General features: G+C 31.3%; 1 protein-coding gene across 2 annotated transcripts in view; it reads right to left on the minus strand.

Annotated features, from left to right (window-relative positions):
- The window catches only part of CAPZA2 (capping actin protein of muscle Z-line subunit alpha 2), a 50,449-nt gene that overhangs the window by 10,218 nt on the left and 18,742 nt on the right, over positions 1-21,489 (minus strand). The window contains exons 2-6 of one of the 2 annotated variants that reach the window (XM_072964623.1): positions 16,885-16,948; positions 12,837-12,888; positions 6,053-6,116; positions 1,876-2,082; positions 180-259 (exon numbers count right to left, since the gene is read on the minus strand). In XM_072964623.1, the coding sequence (XP_072820724.1) occupies positions 180-259; positions 1,876-2,082; positions 6,053-6,116; positions 12,837-12,888; positions 16,885-16,948 (467 nt within the window). Of the gene's footprint in view, positions 1-179; positions 260-1,875; positions 2,083-6,052; positions 6,117-12,836; positions 12,889-16,884; positions 17,066-21,489 lie in introns of those variants that run through there. The other variant, XM_072964622.1, reaches the window with a different exon arrangement.

Below are 21,489 nucleotides of genomic sequence, written 5' to 3' on the forward strand. Positions count from 1 at the left end.
TTTAATTATTAGGCTGATTATGGAACAGATACCCTTCTTATATCAAAAGGCTGAAGTTTTATATTATATTGTTCTTAGTCAATCATACACAAACAAAGTATTGGCCCAATCTATAAAGCAAAAACTACAAAAAATACAAGCAATGTCAAAATCCCCCAACACACAAAATTTTAACTTACCAGAAGTTTTTTGCTTGGAACTGGTGGCTTTCTATGCATGCAATAATGGTTTGCTGTCCGTCTATTTTTTTACCATATACCTTATTGGTAAAGAAAATAAACAAAAGAGTGAATTTAGGGCCACAGAATGTCCAACATTAAACATTTATAAAATACTGAAAATTGTATAGCACTCTGGCAAGAGCATATTAAAAAAATACAAAGTAGGTCATCATTCCAATATAGTAGCTAGAAAAACAAGTATTTAAATATGTACACCTAATCACAGATTCTTACTGAATCACAAAAGAGCTCACAATTAATGAACTATAATTTATTAGGAAGAAAACCCCTGTATTCTGAAACATTCATAAACACCGTAGACATACCATACTTTTTATTCCAAACATAGGTATCATAAGAAGTATAGATAATTTATTTTAAACATACAGACACCAATCTAGTTGCTTCCATGCAAACTAAAACTGAATGTAGATTGTGATTATCATCTTCTATTCCAGTCTCAGGGATTGCCATTTCTCTAGTCATTTAAAAAAGTATTGAGATAGACGTGAGAAAGTTTATTTACTTACAACTGAGAAAGGTCGTTAAGAGAATGCCTGTGATGGTATGATACTGTTATTTCACCTCTTGCCTGCTGCTTTAAAAGTGGTGAGTAACTTGTGCCTTTCAATCCCCTCAGAACAAACGAGGACTCTCTAACTCAACCTAATCACCTTATTCTTGAGCTATTTTTCCAAAATAATCCTAATCAACAAGGTTATAAGTGAAAGAACCTGTAAGGTATTTTAGGTTATCTTGCTATACTTCTAAAATAATTATTAAGAACTAGATCCTTAAGGGAACAATATGAGTTTTTGTCCTAACCAGGGAACTTATGAGAGTGAAATGGGGTGGCTATTGGTAATATTAATAATTATGTTGGGACAGCAGGTATAAACCAGGATGTGTGACCAGCTTAAGTTGGAAAGGCAGATAGAGGTGAGGTTCACAGGGCCCTGAAAAGCCATGTTTAGAAGCCTGGACTCTATCCTAAGTGCAATGTGCAATCTTTCACACTTGAAGGATTTCAAGGAGGGGATTTTCATGATCTGATTTGCATTTCAAAAGATCACTCTGGCTATGGAGAAGATCACAGAAGCATAAATGTGGGGCTAAAAAGCGTATTTAGGTACAAACAATCTTATGAAAGAGATTTTATTCCTACTTTCTACCATATTTTATCCAGTAAATAAAAAATTGGTTAAACCTATGAAAGAACCACATGAAAAAAACAAAAACATAATAAATTTGACTATAAAACACATGTGGACAAGATTCCACTTACAAATAATTTTATTTGTTCTAAGATCTTGTAAAAATGAAAACAAGTTGGAAGTAAACTTACTGAGGTGAGTCATGAACATGAGATTAAAGAATCTCACCATATCATGCTCCTCTAATCAATATATGAGAATTCCTACTTGGATTTAATTCAAGATACAACTATTTTTCCATTTTCAGCTATCATAATATATTTACTATTTAGAGTTTCTTTAAAAAAAAGCAAGCATTCTTAGAAACATTTAATTAAAAAAAAAGGAATGTCAAGTTATAAAATGTCAGTTCTGTAAGTTACTGTAAATTTTGAGATGTTACAAAAACACTGTCATATTTACATAAGACAAAAGAAAAAAGTACATATTGTATGACTTACAGTGCAGACCCCATTTGGATAATGTTCTTTTACATAAGCTCGCAGAGCAGTTTCTACTGAAGTTCTCCATGATTCAATTGCATTTTCTGCTTCATATGGTCTTGGATCAGTTGCTTCCTTTCTTAAGTGATCAAATTTGAAACAGATTCTATTTTTGGGATCCAAAAACTTCCCATTTCCCAAGTCACCATGCTCTGTTATCAATACCTTCAATGATGCAATAAATTTTGGGGGAAGAAAGTATTTATTACAGCATTAAATACTGATATACTAATATAAATTCACTTAAGTTTTTCCCTTAAATCTATAATTCTACTCCAAGCAACTGGTTTAAATACACGGCACAACTATAATACTTCAAATGAGTAGACTATAAAGACGATGAGGCTACTCTCATTCAGCTTAGATCAGTGGATCTGATTTTCTCCCAATATAACATCCAGCTACCTGGTGAACATTCAACATTCAACTTCTAACACACTACTAGAGTCAGATTTGTTTGTTTGTTTGTTTTTGAGAACTAGGAACAGTTTACTATTTCTGTTATCAGTCTTCAGTTTCACAAAACTAAGAAAACTTCAGTGAGAATGGTTACAAGGGAGTGATTTTAATCCAGTGAGAATCCTCTTCAGTGTGTCTTACATTACTTCTTGGTCCACAGTCTCATCTACTGTTAAGTACTTATCGCTGCCTGTTTTTACTAACCTAATCATTGACAAGCTGTTTTCAATTCATTTTTTAAATTTTAAAAAATGTAATTTCTTCATTTATATACATTTAAACTATACATGCATAAATTTGACATTTTGTGCTTTATTTTTTAAATTTCCCTTTTTCCCTCCCATGCAACTCTCCCAATCTGTGACTACATACCTATGTCAGGACTCCCTCATCCCTTTGATGTAAATTATGCAAACACAGGATGTATCCTTCTAAATTTTTTTCAGTCATATAACCCTACACAGATAAATATATACACATCTATGTATACATACACACACATACAGGGGTTTTTTTGGTCACTGTTTTGTAAGGATGGAATGAAAAAGCACACACATGCATATATATTTTTCTGTATCTTGTTTTTTTCAACATCAACACTTTATACAAATCCTTCAAATTCAACTGGTAAACCTCTCACCACTCTTTTTAATGTTGCATAATATCCCATGATGTGAATATAATATAATTTCTTCTGCCATTACACTATTAGTGGATCATCTCTTTATTTCTAGGCTGGTTTTTTTTTGTTTTTGTTTTTTTGTGGGGAGGGACAGGCACATCAAAAATGCTGAAGTAAGTATTATTGTACATATTCTAACACAGTAATGTTTTTATTTCCATTGGATGCTTCTCTTAGATTCTCAGCAGTGGAACAGTGGGTAAAAGGGTTTATAGATTTAATTTTTAATACATAATTAGACTACTTCCAAAAATGGCTGTGACAATCTACATTTCTACGAAAAATATATGATATATGTTTCCCTTCACGGTATCACCATCAATAGGCAAACAGTTCTTCCTTTACTATGAGTATAAAGTATATCTTGTTACTTCAAATACATCTCTCTGATGGAGAGATCTAAATATCTTTTCATGTTTGTGGGTCATTTTCTCTTCTGTGAGCAAATCTTTTTAATATTTTTTATTTGGGTTGGGTTTTCTCATATTAATTTATGAGTCCTTTGTTTAAGGTATTTGTTTTATTCTACAGTTAAAATAATTGGTATGTAACAAAATGCCCATCTTTTATAGTTTCTAGGTTTCTAGTCTTATTTAAGATGGTCTCCCCTGCCCTTGTACATGCAGACTCTTTTCTCCTAAAATTCTAGACTATTCTACAAATTTTTAATCCACCTGAAATTTATTTCTGTATATTGTATAAGACAGAAAACTGGTAAATATAGTTGATAGAAACCAGTTATACCAATATCTTTCAATATATGTCTGTCTAAATTATAATCCTGTCATGTATAAAAATTTTCATGAATCTGGTACTAAATTCTGGTTTGATATGCTGTTCTACTGATCTATTTGTCTACTCTACACAATACCACCCTGATTTGACTTTACATTGGTTGTTAAAAGCATCTTCTATCTGGCAAGGCAATTTTCTCTCACCATTCTTATATTTTTCTTATTTTTTTCAAGCATGTTTTTCACATAAAGTTTATGAAAATTGTGACCAATTTAAAAAAACCTATCAGGATTTTAGTCAAACTGCATTAAATTCATATTTAGTTTAAAAATAATTTAACTTTCTACCTCAAAATGGAATTTAGTGTGTTTTCCATTTCTTCAGTTCCTGTTTCATGTGTTTCAAGAAGATAAGCACCATTTTCTTCAAAATCCCACGCATTTCCTGTTAAGGTTACTCTTAGGTTAATGTACAATTTTGCCTCTATTTAAAATGAAAACTCCTGCTCCTCCAACCACTTCTAGTTTAAAGGTGATTACTTGCCACAACAGAGGAAAGCTAATGCATTTTGTATACTTACCTTAAGTTTAGACATCTCATGAAATTCTTCTAAGTCTAATGGTTTTTTTGTTTTTGGTTGGGAGGTTAATTTTATGGGAGTTTCTCAGTATTTCTAAATATATAAATCATGACGCTTAAGAGCATCCTCTTCTTTTTCAAAGCTTTAAGAATTCTCATTCTCTTGCCTTATTAACTACGCTTCCATTTGTGATAAATAATAACGATAATAAGTTGACACATCTAGTTAATTTTCTATGTTAACTAAAATTATTTTAGTGTTTGCAGATACTAACTATTTACTTTTTTGATATTTACTATTGGTTTTCATTAAACAGTCTATATATTTAGGAAGTTTTCGTCTATCCATATTTTACTTAGGGTTTTTGTAATGAGGACTTGCTGCTGGATTTTTCAAATCCTTTTTCACTGTCTACTGATATATCATAAGGCTGTGTTCTCTTTATTATTTGTTGGCTAATTGACAAGACCAATATATTGCCTTACATGGTACCACTCTTGCATTCCTGTAATAAATTCTATTTAATCTTAGCATATTATTCTCTTGATATATTTCTGGATTCTATTTGTTAGTATCTATTCAAAGTTTTAAAATCTATAGTCATACATGAGATTATTATAGTTTCCTTTTTTGTTTAATATTTATTAGATTTAAGTATTCAAATTATGCTAGGTTCATAAAATGAGTTTGGGAGCTATCCAACATTTTAAAAAAGATGCATTCTGTGGACTCAGCAAGTCTTTTAGGAATTCACCTTAACAAAACAATGTGCCTGGAGGTACAGTGATGTTCAACATAGCATCGTTTATAACAGTTTAAAAAACAATCAAAAACTAAAATCTCCCAAGAAAGAAAATAAATTTAGGAGATTCATAAAATGAAACACTATACGGCTCTCTCTATATGTGTGTAGTGTGTATATAACACACAAACATGTCCCTATCTATCTAAGTTTATATTTTTTCCTTTATTTACAAGTCATCTTCTGTCTAGTCTCCTAACCCCAGAACAAGACTACATATTACATAATGAGCAAAGCCAAATCCACGCTTTGATATAATTAGCCACTGAGAACTAACTGTTACTACTCTCATATTCTACCTACCAGTTCGTTCTTTATATTGTTTTATATAAATTGTGCTTAGCATAATATGAATATAATCATTGTTCAATTACTAGTAACTTTAAACCAAAAAAATTTTAAAATAAGAATACTAGTGACTTTTTGTGGTTTTTTTCTGCTTAGCAATTCCAACTTGCACTTTGGAAGGAAAAGATTTAATAATTACTAAATGCTAAGTTACTCACATGAAGAACTGTAGATTTCCAGAGCAACCAAATTATGATATAAATCTTACTAATATATATTCTAGATTTTGGATTAATATAGGATTGATTTTTTTTCCTATAAAAAACAAGAAAGTAGATTTAAAGCAATTATTTTCTAAAATCTTAAAAGAATTACATTTGAATATCTCTAAAAGGGACTTTCTGCTAATAGCATTATTGGTCTCAACAAAAAAACCTAAATGTTCAATTACTTTGCCCACAAGTGACTATGATCAAAACGAACACTTTCTTAAATATATAAACATACCACTTCACAATTCTTGCAGGATGCACTAACCATTATAAATGAAACAAAGAAAAGCCAGATTCTGTGTTTATATGAAACATACCTGATCTTCATAGCCTTCAATTTTTACTGGAGTAAACTGGTCCAAGTTATATTGTGCAAATGCACTAAAAAAGAACAACACCAATAATTTAAAATTACATATTTAATGTTCTTAAAAATCACAAATAATTCACTTGTCAATAAGTCTTCTGTACTGCACATGACAAGTTAAATAAAATTATAATTCTCCATTATTGATCTTATACTAAGGAAAAATATACAGATATGGCTATTTTTAAAACTGATGAATGACATCCAGCTTTCAATGTTCAGAAAAATTAAATAAGTAAGTTTAACTGGTCTTTTCATTCAATCCTGAAAGTAAAGGTTAGCCACCTATAAGATATATATCCAATTATTTAAGTATATGTTTAGCATGCAATATACCATGAAACAGAGTAAATGCTGTGAGAGATACAGAGTAATCAGACAGATTAAAAGGCTTACAATTGAATAGGAGAGACAACAGATAAACATAATCATAATACAAAGTAGAAAATACCATAAGAGAATGACCAATAAAACATCATGTAAAATACATACTTTAAAAAATTACATTCTGCTGAAGCAAGGGTAAGAAAAGAGAAATAGGAGTGATTTCATAATGGATGTGATACTGAAAATTAGTCATGAAATAATGGGTAGGCTCTCTGGTCTTACAGAAATTGGAGGGTTGCAAAGAAAAGAGTATTTCAATTACAGGGACCAGGATGAGCAAAATACATGAGGAGAAGATGGATTAGGTCCAACATCATAGAAAGCACCAAGCTCAATGTTTGGCACATAGCAGGTGTTCAGTTATATTTACTGAATTGAACTGAAAGGCCCTGCATGATGGAATAATTGCTTCATTTGGGAGGCAAAGCAGAATCACAGAAGCTTTTTGAGAAAAGAGAACTGAGAACTACTTCCAAAGAAGATTAATTTGGCAGCAGTGTGTATGACAATTGGGCGGTAGAGCAACTAGAGCCAGAAAAAGCAGTTAGGCTATCTTTAGGCAAACGTCCATGTCAGAACAGCTGAGAGTCTGAACGAGGAAATGGTGACGAGATGGATTCAAGATTAAAGCCTCTCTCTATTCTCATAAGAGTAAAGAATAATATATTATGTAATTATATAATACATTTACAGGAAAAACTCTCATAGAACAAAAAATTATGTAAAAATATATGAAGATCACACTGTATTTTATTAAATCTATAACCTGGGAAATCTCTTCCACTTAATAGGAAAAATATTGAGAGTTAAAAAATTTAGGAATACATCTCTAAATCTAATCTATTTGGAAGCTTTTCAAGTTACTCTGGATGGCAAGAAATCCACTGAATTTTCAGGTATTAGCTATTGGGTCTTCCCTAGAAAGGAATGTTTGGTTGAGGAAAGCATCACTGATGCGTTACGAGGAGACTAGTAACTGTAAAAATAGCAAAGTAGGATTAAATTACTACCTGTCAAATTCCTGACACTGCATGTTAAAAAAGATGGTGACAAATACAGAAATGCATGAAGGGAAAGGGAGATTTTCTTAATTCATTAAAACTGTAATTTTCTTAGGAATAGCCTCAACATAGCCAGGCAGTTACTATCCCTTAAATGAATTTATCTCAAAAGTATGTTTGAGATTAAACCAAAAATTCTAAATCATTTAGAATTCAGGATTCATTTTCCAGTAAAAGACATATTTAAATAATAAATTTAGATAATAATTTGGTCCTAGGCCTTTTACTGCTTATAATATCAAACCCAGTCCATTTATAATTTGGAAATGGTGGAAGAATAGAAAATCTGAAAAGTAGACAATGAACATGAAATAGGTAAAATTTTATCTTAAATGTTCAAAGCAAGTTAAATTACAGGTGACAATTACAGCAGGAACCTAGAAGTCAGAATATCTAAGAGAATTTCTGAGTTTTGTTCAAACCCTGTTATTAGCTGGTATGGGCTGCACTTACCTCATTTGTAAGAAGAGGGGTTTGGACTAGATGACTTCCAAAATCCCGTCCAGTTCAGAAAACTTACTCCATCCAACCATTCAGCATCCATTCACCCACCCCTCCACCCATGCAAATATTCAGGTGTTAAGCACTCTACCAGACACAGTGAAAACAATGATTTCTCTGCCCTTGTAGAATTCTGTAGCCCAATCATCCATTTTTAACTCACCTATTCCTGTATTTAGATCTTTTACACTCTTTACTATTAGTGATTTATATCTTACTTCTCACCATGTGTTTCCCTCAGTTTAGACACATCATTTCTCTTATTTACTATTCAAATTCTATTTATCATTTAAACTCAGCTCACAAACCACCTCTAAATAGAAATTAAAAATTTCTTTCTTTGGGCTCCAAAGGCCTTTGATATTACTTCTATTGTCATATTTTATTTCCCTTGGCCTGATACTGAACATGTCTGACTCTCCACTGGAAAATCCCTAAGAGGCTTATTTGTCTCATTATCATGATGAAGTCTGGCATTCATGTCTGTTGAATAAAAGGCTATTTCTGGATATTTCAAAGTTTTCTACACTTGAGAGTACCAAGTCTTCAATATATCTAATTTTTCTATGAAACACACTGAATTCATGCACTTAGTAAAGATGTCCCATTAGAATCACTCTTAAGAATAATAGCCATGTTTTTTCCCTTATAGAAAGGAAGAATTTCTCAAAACTAAATATTTTCAATTTCTCAAAATTAAATTTAAAAAAAGAGATAAAAAGAGTTAAAGCAACAGGGAAAAGGTAGGAGGAAAAGAAGTACAGAGAAAGAGATGTACTTGTGTAAAAGAAATTCAAAATCAAAACATTTAATTGAAGAAGCAACAGGACTATGGCTATGCACTTACTCTGGTGAAACTGCCACTAGGACACACCGATGTTTTTACAATGCTTTCCAAGCTTATGTTATACAGTTTTGGACAGCCTCAATGATATGTGATACATTATCCTCTGAGGGTGAAATCAGGTTTGAAGATATTTCAAATGTAATTCAAGACCAAGTCTAGTGAACAACTGAGGGAAGAGTGGTTAACATTATTTTGCTTGCATAGGAAGTTCATTGTGAATAAGAGCAACATAATTTTAAAGTCAGTCAATGACTTAAGGCATATTTCTGTACTTCATAGATACTCTCAGACATCTACAAAATGAATTTGGATGAATATTTAGTTTTGAGAAATTCTATACAAGGAATACTCCTGAAGTCAACAAAAAGAATCAATACTTTCTCTAGTTAGCCATCATTCACTGAGAGTATAATCACATGCAAGAAAATCTGAAGATTCTACTGAAAATTTTAATGTTTTTTTGAGGTCATACCATAAACATCTTGTTTTATCATTAGGTATTGATTTCCTCAGAGACTCATTTCCCTAAAAGATCAGAATATCAAGCATCTAAATGTATATACCTCTTGAAACATGGACAAGGACTGTCCTTGAAATTTGGCCCACAATAAAGAGAAATTTAATTCATATTTCAATCTCTTTTTAAAACAAATTCCAATTTATTTAAATGTAACAACCATCATCAGATAAATACTCCTTTGGACAAATTAAAATTTCAATACTTTCATCATTTTTGAGTCAAATAGATGACTATTTCATACCACTTATATGAGTGTTTCTCCAACCTTCATTAAACTTTATTCTGTAGGGGAAAAACTCTTCTTCCAAAAAATGAAGTTTCTTATTGTCTTAACTGAAAAAAATCCACTGATTTTTACACCTCCATGAAACAACCAACACATTTATTTACCACAGAAAACTCAGAGGAAAGGTTTACTTTGAGAGTGCTGCTGTTAAAAGTTCATAAATGCTGTATGTTTTATTTCCATAAGACTTCTGTCAACATGCTATAAGCTATTATAAAGAAAATTAATTTTACTTGAATATATAACTTAACTAGGTTTAAAGAACTTAGAAGAGGCCATTTACTCAGAAAGTAATAACTAAATTCAAAGATATCAAGTAAATTGATTTCTACCAAGCACTTTAATATAATGATTACAGGGGTGGCAGCAACCCAACTGTCCATTAACAGGTGAATGGATAAACAAAATGTAGAATATGTATATAGTAAGTGTTAAAAAGGAAGGAAATTTTGACAACATACTCCAACATGGATGAACCTTGAAGACATTCTGCTAAACAGAATAACCCAGTCACAAAAAGACAAATATTGTATGATTTCACTTGTAGGAGGTGCTTAGGGAAGTCAAGTTCATACAGACAGAAAATAGAATGGTGGTTCCCAGGGGCTGAGGAGAGGGAAGAATGAGAAATTACTGCTTAAAGGGTATGGAGTTTCAATTGGGGAAAATGAAAAAGAAGTTCTGAAGATGGGATGGTGGTGATTGTTACACAAAAGTGTGTATGTACTTAATGTCAAAGAACTGTACAACCAAAAAGGGTTAAAATGGTATATTTTATATTAGGTATATTTTTCCCACAATTAAAAAATAATAAATAAAAATTGCTATTTAAAAAATAAAAAGACACAAAAGACCCTGAATTGCCAAAACAATCTTGAAAAAGAAGAACAGAGCTGGAGGAATGACACTTCCTGACTTCAGATTATACTACAAAGTTATAGTAACCAAAACAGTCTGGTACTGGCAGGAAAACAGACACATAGATCAATGTAACAGGGTGGCCAGAAATGACCCCACCCACTTAAGGTCAACTAATCTACTAGAAAGGAGTCAAGAATACACAATGTAGAAAAGACAGTCTCTTCAATAAGCGGTGTTAAGAAAACTGGACAGCTACATGTAAAAGAATGAAATTAGAACAGTCTCTAACACTACACACACACACACACATATGTGTATATATGTATATATACAAAATGGATTACAGACCTAAACGTAAGACTGGAAACCATAAAACTCCTAGAGGAAAACACAGGCAGAACAATCTGACATACATTTTAGCAATATTTTGGGGGATATGTCTTCTAAAGCAAAGGAAATAAAAGCAAAAATAAACAAATGGGACCTAATTAAACCTAAAAGCTTTTGTACAGCAAGGGAAACCATCAACAAAACAGACAACCTACTGAATAGGAGAAAATATTTACAAATGATAAGACCTTAAGGAGTTAGTATCCAAAATATATAAAGAGGTGATACATCTCAATATCAAAAAAGAATTTAAAAATAGGCAATTAAAAAAATGGGCAAAAGACCTGAATAGACATTTTTCAAAAGAGAGCATGCAGATGGCCAACCAGCACATGAAAAGATGCTCAACATCATTAATCTTCAGAGAAATGAAAATTAAAACCACAGTGAGATTATCACCTCACACCTAGATTATCACCTCACACCTGTCAGAATGCCTATCATTAAAAAGAACACAAATAACAAATGTTGGCAAGGATGTGGAGTGGCTGGTGTAAATTGGTGCAGCTGCTATGAAAAACAGTATAGAGGTTTCTCAAAAAAACTAAAAATAGAACTACCATATGACCCAACAGTTTCATTCCTGGGTATATGTCTGAAAAAAATAAAAACACTAAGTCAAAAAGACACAAGTATCCCAATGATCATAGCAGCAGTATTTACAACTGTCAAGAAATGGAAGCAACCTAAGTGTCCATCAACAGATGAACAGATAACGAAACTGTGACGTAAATATATACACCGTGGAATACTACTCAGCCATAAAAAATTACAAAATTTTGCAATTTGCAATAACAAAGATGGACTTGGAGGATATCATGCTAAATGATGTAAGTCAGACAAAGAAAAATAAGTAAGTGTATGATATCACTTATATGTGGAATCTAAAAAATAAAACAAACTAGTGAATATGATAAAACAGAAATAGACTCACAGGTATAGAGAACGAACTAGTGGCTACCAGTAGGGGTGAGGATTAAGAGGTACAAATTGTTACATATAAAATAAATAAGCTACAAGGATCCACTGGACTACACAGGGAATATAAACAGTATTTTGTAGTAACTATTAATGGAATATAACCTTTAAAAATATTGAATCACTATGCTGTACAGCTGTAACTTACAAAGTAAGTTACATCAACTATCTTCAATTTTAAAAAATGGGAAAAAATAACAGGAATTTAAGTCAGAAGCAAAATCTGATATGCCTAGAAGTCTGCTGAGCCTCTACAATCATTAGGATTAACTGTTAAGAACAGATTTATTTGATAAAGCCTTTAAATATTACAAAAATAGAATTAAAGCAACCTTCCCCCATTACTCAGGATTTTACATATTGGGTAGTATACAAGGATGAAAGCAGGTGACTGTATAGATACTAAAACACACTTTGTAAGGTACTTAAAAATCTGTTTAATTTCATCATTTTCAAATGAGTAATGGAGTTAGTTGGCCTAAAATATGGGTCCCCAGACCTTATTTAGGGAGGTGGGAGTAGGAAGAGAACCAATCATTTCTCTGAAATCTTAAGATGGTTGTAGCAATTCATAATTGTGGTCAATGGTCCAAAGATGATGTACTAAGATTTAGAATTGTCTTGTTCTCTGAATCACTCACAAATCCAGTAAATACTTCTTAAGTAAATGTGTGTCCTGTACTATCTAAGGTATTTATGGTTAAATAAAACAAGCTCTAAACCCTCAAAAATTTATTAGGGTCAAACATTTAACAAAAAGTAAAACTTAATCTAACTTAGTACATATATGTTATATATTTGAAGTTGATGTGCAAATATCCATTTCATGGATTAGTACTTAACACTTTCAAATATTTTTTCCTATGGCACTTTAGTTATTTTAATATAATATATAATACTTACTGGGCTGCTCCTTCCCTGAGAAGATTATCATTATTAAGCAGTAACCGAACATCTGCAAAATAAATGTTTTCTATATTACTATTTTTCTAAGTTTGAAATTTCTATGTAATGAATGTATGTTATTTGGTCTTATATTAACACCCTTCCCATAGCCCAACATGTAAGGAAGATCAAAATATCACTATGATGACCAAAATAATCACAAAAACATATCATGGCATTCATGGGGGAAAAAAAAAAGAAAAAAAAATTTTGGTTAGGAAGTAGGAGAGGGAATGAAACAAAAATATATGTTATTTCATACCGTTATGGTGAATGCAGGCCAACTAGAATATATCTCCAAAAAAACTAAAGTGGATAAACTACACCAAAAAGTTGGTGTGATAAGATCTGCAGAAGACTTAGCACTAAGCCTCTTAGTCTGACAATATTATCATGAGTTTCAAATGAATTTGCTCCATGGAAAAAGTGATTAAACAAGAAACAGTTTGTGAACACAGTATAGATGTAGGTATTTTTTTCCTCAGACAGCTCAAGGTCAACAACAAATGAATATTTAGTTCACTACAGATAACTACTTTATTTGATTTAATAATCTCACTTCGGTTGCTTTGATTCTTAAATATGTCCTAATTTTAGACTCTACTATACAGAGATGTGCCTATTAATCATTAAACTGTAACTTTAAAACTGCAACTTCTAATTGGAAAATCCAAGCACGTTGTAAAATATAAAGGAAAAAAAAATCACATAATTTCATCAACAAACAAAATACTATTCTAATCTTGGTGTATTTTCTTTCATTATTTTTCCTATACACTTGGCTACTTTTCATAATTGCTATCATAAATTATATATAACAATATATCCTAATTTTTTCATTAAAAAAGAACACAAATAACCTAAATACCTACCATAAGAAACTGGTTAAATATAATATAAAGATTGTAGTTCTTATAAATGGTGTAAAATTGGGCATTCATTAAAAATAATGTACATATACATTTACCAACATGGAAATACATCCATAATATAATAAATAAGAAGGGGATAAATCAGCATGTACAGCACTATCATATTTATGTAATGTTATATACATATGTTTAAATTGAGAAAGGTTGGAAATATTTCATTCAAAGAGTGGAGAATTACAGAGTAGAATTTAGTGTGATTTTTAGGTTCTTTTCTGCACTTTGGAAATTTTAGAATGACTATGAATCATTTTTACAAAAATGACAAAGTTATTCCAAAAAAAAAAAATACTGCCTATTCATATACCTCTTTTCAGTAGTAGGACCCAATTTAAAAAAAAAATCCCTTTTGCTAAGCAGTAAATACTAATTTGATTTCTAAATTAACTGATTTTAAACAATGGAAGCTTTCACTTGAAACGTATTTTTAAAAATACTGACATTTACAGTTATAGTTATTCCTATCTCACAAATAAAATTGGGAATTCTATATGATAAATATGTTTCCTACATTTTCAATATTTAAAACATAATCAATAACAGTGGTACTCCATGGTAGTGTATCTTTTTCAGTTCTATCTAAGTGGGAAAATAATTTAAAAGCAGAATCTATTTGATCCAGTTAGCTTCACTTTGGAAAAAATGTCCAAACTTTTATTATAAGGAGAATACAGTGGAAGAAATAGAAAGAGAAGAATTTGAATAAAATAAAAACTACTCTTAAAGAAAAAACTAGGCTGTGGTTCCAAGCCAGACTACACAATCAGAACAATGGATGGTGAGTGGAAGTGCCCCCCCCACCCCCAATAAAGAACACATTTCAGTGTTCCAGCCCACATAACGTATCAGTTTCTGAGAATGAAGACCAGAAATCAACGTTTCAAAACTTCTAACATAGCCAATCTGGGAAACAGCATTTAGGAACCACTGAACTGACAAGATTTTATGATTCTGCAATTCTAAAATTTGTGGCTGTTTTTGGTATCATTCTAATGCTAATGTTATCAACAAAAATAGTATGAAAACAATCATACGCATGAGATTTTCCCCTCAAATATTTAATTCCCCTTTAAAATACCCCATCAGTTAAAATTTACTTTATGTAACATTTCATATCCCACTTCCATTCCCCAGCTTCATCCCAGGGCTACTGAATGGTTCATCCTAAATGCTGGAATCTATTATACCTCCTGACAGAACATATCAATTAAACATCAGTTTGAATGAGACAGAAAAGCAATTTCTAGGACTCATACATTCTTTCAGGGCCTTTTCGATTAAAAATTTGTAGGGCATTTAATTCAACATAAGAATAATAAGTGAAAAACTTTTATTCAATTGTGTTCTTGGCTCTTAAATTGTACTGGAGTTTGGGGGCAACTGACTTCAGTGCAGTTTCCCCATTATCAATTTAAGTTAAATGCCAACTTTTGACCCCAAGGACTCTATCTTTAATGCTTCAACCATCAAACATATTAATATATATTTAGGTTACAAAGGCTGAATATTAAACCGGAAGTTAAACTCTACAGGAAGCAGAAATACTTTTGAATTCTTTCCCAATTTCTCAATTCACTGCTTGAGATTTTATAGTTCTCTTGAATGGAAGAATTATTTTACCTTCTAGATTTTTTACAATGTAGACATGCCACTCTTCCTCTAAATGTAGAGTCATTGGTTAAATTTTTAACTCTTTTTTTTTGGGGGGGAGGTAATTAGGTTTATTTATTTTGTTTTTAATGGAGGTACTGAGGATTGAACCCAGGACCTCATGCATGCTATGCACGCACCCTACCACGAGCTATATCCTCCACTAAATTTTTTAACATATAATACATACTAAATCATATATTAATATAATTTGTGGATGATTTAAGGGATTTTCAAGGGTATTTTAACTTTATACAATTTTTGGCTCCCTTTTTGACTTTCAAACCTAATCTTTTCTGAGATTTCATTATATCTTATACTATGAATGAAAATGGGTTGTTAAACATCTTCAAAAACATGTTTAAATGCAAGGACCTACTGTATAGCACAGGGAACTATATTCAATTTCTTATAATTAGCTGTAATGGAAAGCATCCGAAAAAATACATATATATATATATATATATATATATGTGTGTGTGTGTATGTATATGTATAAACGAACCACTTTGCTGTACACCTGAAACATTGTAAATTGACTACAATAAAAAATAAGAATTAAAAAATAAAACATTACCTTTCAGGAAAAAAAAAAAGAAATAAACCATGTTTAAATAGCTTACTCTGGAGTAGAATGTTTTAAAAAATGAAACTGAATAGCCCTGTGTAAATCTTTAGTTTTAATTTAAGACATGGTGAAGCCCAAACATATATGCAGCAGAAATAACACATTCAAAGTACTTGTGGTAGCTTATTCTTAAAACTGCTTATGAAAAGTTTTGTATAAAGATCACTATAGGCCATTTTCCTGGTGACTGTTTCAACCATTCGTATGTTAAAGAGGAGCTATTGTTACAGCTTTTACAGCTCCCAGAAGACTATATAACACAGTTTAAATTTAAATTAAACAGTCTTATCTATGGGTGAATAATTATAAAAATGTTTGCCAGTGAGGTATGAGGTTTAAAGAAAGTCATACTGTGAACTGATTTATGAGATATAATTTAAATAACAAATTGTTTCTACAGGTGATGTCATCTTCTAAGCATGTGAAATAATGTTTTTCTCCCCTTTTTGGCTGTTCCTATTAATCCAGTAGGTTTTTCTTTAAAAGAAATACAAAAAATTCATTTCACAATTCAAAAAATAAAAACCAAAAAAGTTAAAATCAAATTTTTCTTGTCTTTCCAAATGATTTTATATTATTCTTTAAAGAGTGTTAATTTAATCAAACATAATTATCATATGTCATAAATACATTTTATTCTAGACATTACAAAATCCAGACTGACAAAAATTTTCACTGTAATTCAGGAAATATGGATTATTCTACAAAGTTCCCTTAAGTTATTTTGGTTATGTAATTTATTCTTTTAAAAAGGAGTGCATGACATATGAAGCCTTAGTGTTATGAATTAAACACTCACCATTAAACACCTCATTAAATTCTCCAGGAGGGGCATGAATGATGAATTTTGCTGCTATACGCACCTGAAACAGAAGTGAAGATATAAATATTCCATAACATAGGCTTCTACTAAAACAACCAAAACCATGCAAAATTATACTATTCCAAAGTTCTACTGAAAATGGCTTAAGAAGTGACATTTTTTACTAAGACATCTTAAGTTTATTACTGTTTTAACAATTTAATATGCTCACAAACCATATAATATATAATTAATGCATTTTAAGATTCAAAGCTGTCTATATATAAACATTTTCTTACAAGCAAATTTTTCTTTTAAACTAAAATGAAAAAAAAGATCCATCAAGAAAATTTGTATGTGTGAGGAAGACGCATTTAGGTACAACAAATAAAATATATTTGAGTGTCTATGAAGTCAGAAATCAGTTAAAAAAAAAAGTACAATGAAAGAGGGAAGAAAGGTCTTGATTCAAAATGTTTTTAATATGAAACCCGACTGGATCTTAAGAGAATTTTAGTTCAAATAAGTGAGAGAGAACATTATCAACAGGGGTACTGATAGGCATATTTTAAGAGAATAAAGACTATATTAGTTAAAGAGATTAATCACTAATGAAAATACATAGGAGAGGTTAGATGACATGCCAAAAATCATAATTTTACTTAAGTCTGAGTATTTATAATAGTTTTCTAACCACTACACAATATTGCCTGACTAAACTGATCAGTGGTCTTGTCAGAGATATGCATTCATGAGCCCCACTCTGCATTAGATTCTGGAAATGAAGCTCAGGAAACACTATTTAAACAAATTTTCTAGGTGATTTTTTAAATGTACATTCACATATTCAGTGAATTAAGGGACCACCCTTGGCAGAAACAAAAGCCTTGACTTATTTTCATATTGTCAACTTCACTAGCACTGTCACTGCTCTGATGTGGAAACTAAAAATAACAAAAGGAAAGTTACATATGTTTGTGTACATACGTGTGTGTGCATGGATCTAAGTACACATACGGTTTTCAGAGGAGAGAGACAGGTGAAAATGGTATACACCACTAAAATGAAGGTATTCCTAGCTAGAATCCACATATGTGACAAGGCCTTAAAAAGGTTAGAAAATGTCAATTTAAAACAAAAAGAAAAGCCTCTGTAGTCTGGAAAACTAAAAAGTTTGAAGCAAAGCCTATACTTGTAATTGGATTCCACTGAGAGATTATAATAATGAAGATAACAAACATGGGATTGTTTAAATTAGTGCTTACCAAACACTTTTACATGGATTATCTCATTTACTCTTCAGTCTGATTACTGAATATACACTTTTATTCACTATATCCTGTTTCTCAGATTTAAAACAGTTTTGGTAGAATGGGTAGAATCTTGCCACCAAAAGATGAACATGGCAGAATGTGACAGAGTAGCCACCAAGCAACTGTCCCAGTATAACCCTTTTTTGGTATTTAAAACGTCAATAGCAACAACTTATGTGAAATAAATTCTTTGAAAGATGCAAAAATCCCAGAGTTCACCCCAAAAAAACCCAAACCAAAATAGAACAAAAACAGATAACCTGAATAGTCCTTGATCTACTAAAGAAACTAAATTTGTTAAGAACCAACAAATAAAACTCCAGGTTTTGTTAAAACAGGCATTTAAAGAAGAAATAATACCAATTCTACATAAATTATTCCAGAAAACAGAAGTGAAGAGAACAACTTCCAACTTATTTTAAGAGAATAGCATCATCCTATACCAAAGACTAAAATATTCCAAGAAATACAACTTATATACCAAAATCTCTCACAAACATAGGTGCAAAAATCCTCAATAAAATATTAGCAAATTGAATCCAGCTACATATTGAAAGGATAAAACATCATGATGACCAAATGGGGTTTATTCTGGAAATGTGGGGTTGTTTCAGTATTTGAAAATCAACAATAGCAATTCACAATATCAACTGAGTAAAAATGAAAAGCCACAGATCACCTCAATAGAAGTATAAAAATTATTTGATAACATTCAACAACTAAATATGATAAAAAAAAAACTCTAAGCAAACTAAGAAGACAATGTCCTTAATCTGATAAAAGGTATTTACAAAAAAGCCTACAGCTAACATCATTCTGAATGGTCAATGACTGAATACTTCCCCCTAAAATCAGGAACAAGATAAGCATGTCGGTTCTCATCACTCCTACTCAACATCATACTGAGGTCTTAGTGCAATAAGCTAAGAAAAAGAAATGAAAGGAATTTCATAAATAAAACTTTTTACTTGCTGATAACATGACTGTTTACAATGAAAAATCTTAAAGAACCTAAAAAACAAATAAAACACTCAACAACAACCTGTAAAATTTAGGTATAAATCTAACAAAGTATGCGCAGGACTAATATTCTGAAACTAGACAAAACACTGACGAAAGAAATAAAAGAAGATCTAAATAAATGGAGATATACATTCATGGATTGGAAGGCTCATTATTGTAAAGATGAACAATTTTTTCCCAAACTATCCTACAGATTCAATAAAGGCCCAACCGAAATCCAAGCAGGATTTTGATGCATACCAACAAGCTGATTCTAACATTGATATATCTCCTATATTATTATTTTTCTATGTTTGAAGAATGCAATGAATGCAGATTATTTTGGCCACGTATGAATACTCTCCTTTTCCTCAAATGCAAGCAAGATCAAGAAATCACTCTGATGCCCAAAACAACAATAAACAAACACACACACACACACACACACACACACACACACACACAGGACCACACACCATAGTATTACAATAAAAAGATTTTGTTTAGGAAATGAGTGGGATGAAATGTTATTTCACACCTTTAACAATAAATGCAAAGTCATAATGGCAAATGAACTAGAACAGCGACAACACTTTTGAAAAAGAACAAAGTTGGAGAATTCACACTACCTAATTTTAGGACTTAATATAAAGCAGTCATTAAGATAGTGTAGTACTGGTGAAGGGACAGACAGTAAATGGAAGAGAACTGAGAGTCAAAAAAATATACCCACATATATATATAGCCAAATGATTTCTGACAAAAATGCAAAGCAATTCAATGGAGAAAGGACATCTTTTCAACAAATGATATCCAAACAATTAGATATCCATGAGCAAAAAAAAAAAAAAATGAACTGAAGTCTAAATCTCACACCTTGTTAAAAAAAATTACCTCAAAATTGATTACAGCTCTAAATGTAAAATACAGAACTTAAAAAAAAAAAACAAGAGGAATCAAAAAGAAAAGCTTCATGACCTGGGGTAAGGCAAAATATTATTAGACATGATACTAAAACCATGATCCATTTTAAAAAAACTAATAAACTGGATTTCATCAAAATTAAAACCTTATGCTCTATTATAAACAGTGTTAAGAGAATGAAAAGACAAGCTACAGACTGGAGAAAATATCAGCAAATCACACACCCAATAAAAAATCTGTATCTAGAAAATATACTATCAAAACACAACAGTAAGAAAACAGTAAACAAAAGATGTAAACACACTTCATCAAAGAGAATAAACAGAAGACAGATAAATGCCACAAAAGGATGTGCTATCATTAATCACTAGGGAAATGATTATAAAAATCATTAAATACCACTATATACCTAACAGAATGAGTAAATAAAGACTGGTAATACCAAATGCTGGTGAGGATGCAAAACACCTGGCACTTTAACACACTGCTGTGGCAATGCAAAATGGTACAATCAGTATGAAAAACAGTTTGGCAATTTCTTATGAAGTTAAACACATACCATATGACACAACAATCTCACTTCCTGGCATCTACCCTATGTTCGCTCAAAAATCTATTCAAAATTGCTCAAAACTAGAAACAATCCACAACCTAAATGTCCACAAACAGGTGAATGGATAAATGACAGTGCTTCTACACATGGAATACTACTCAGCAATGAAAAGGAACAAATTAGGAATACATGCAACAAGTTGGATGAACCTCAAAAACCTGAGGCTGAATGAAAGAAACCAGTCCCAAAAGGTTACATGGTACCAATATATGATTCCATTTGTATGACATTCTCAAATAAGTAATATTTGCCAGGGGCTGGGAGGAGGAGTGGGGGAGGGTGTGAATGCAAAAGAAGTAATGAGGGGAAGGAAGAAAATGAGGGAGTTTTGGGAGATGACAGAACTGCACTATATCTCAACTTTGGTAATGGTTACATGAATCTATATCTGTGCTGAAAGTCATCAAAAGAAGGGGGTTCTTTTATTTTATGTTAATTTAAAAAAATATATTTTATGGGTTTTCAAAATTATTTTCTTCTAAATTGTTTAAAAGTATTATTAAAATCAAAAGGTTAAAATTTTAAAAATTGATTTTAAGCAGGCAAGGGTAGTAGGGTATGAAGACAGAGCATGCTAAATACACATTGGACTCTATTGTGATTATGTAAAATTCTTAATTTCCTTTGTCCCTTCTTCCTCTCTTCTATTGAGGTAAGGAGTTGTTAGAAAGCATTTAAAACAAAGTCTTAATCACAGGCAACAAATAAAAACTGTGGTAACCTGCTGATGAATTTATCAAATATTTCTTT

Source organism: Vicugna pacos, chromosome 7 (assembly GCF_048564905.1).
Source record: "Vicugna pacos chromosome 7, VicPac4, whole genome shotgun sequence".
NCBI classification, from domain to species: domain Eukaryota; kingdom Metazoa; phylum Chordata; class Mammalia; order Artiodactyla; family Camelidae; genus Vicugna; species Vicugna pacos.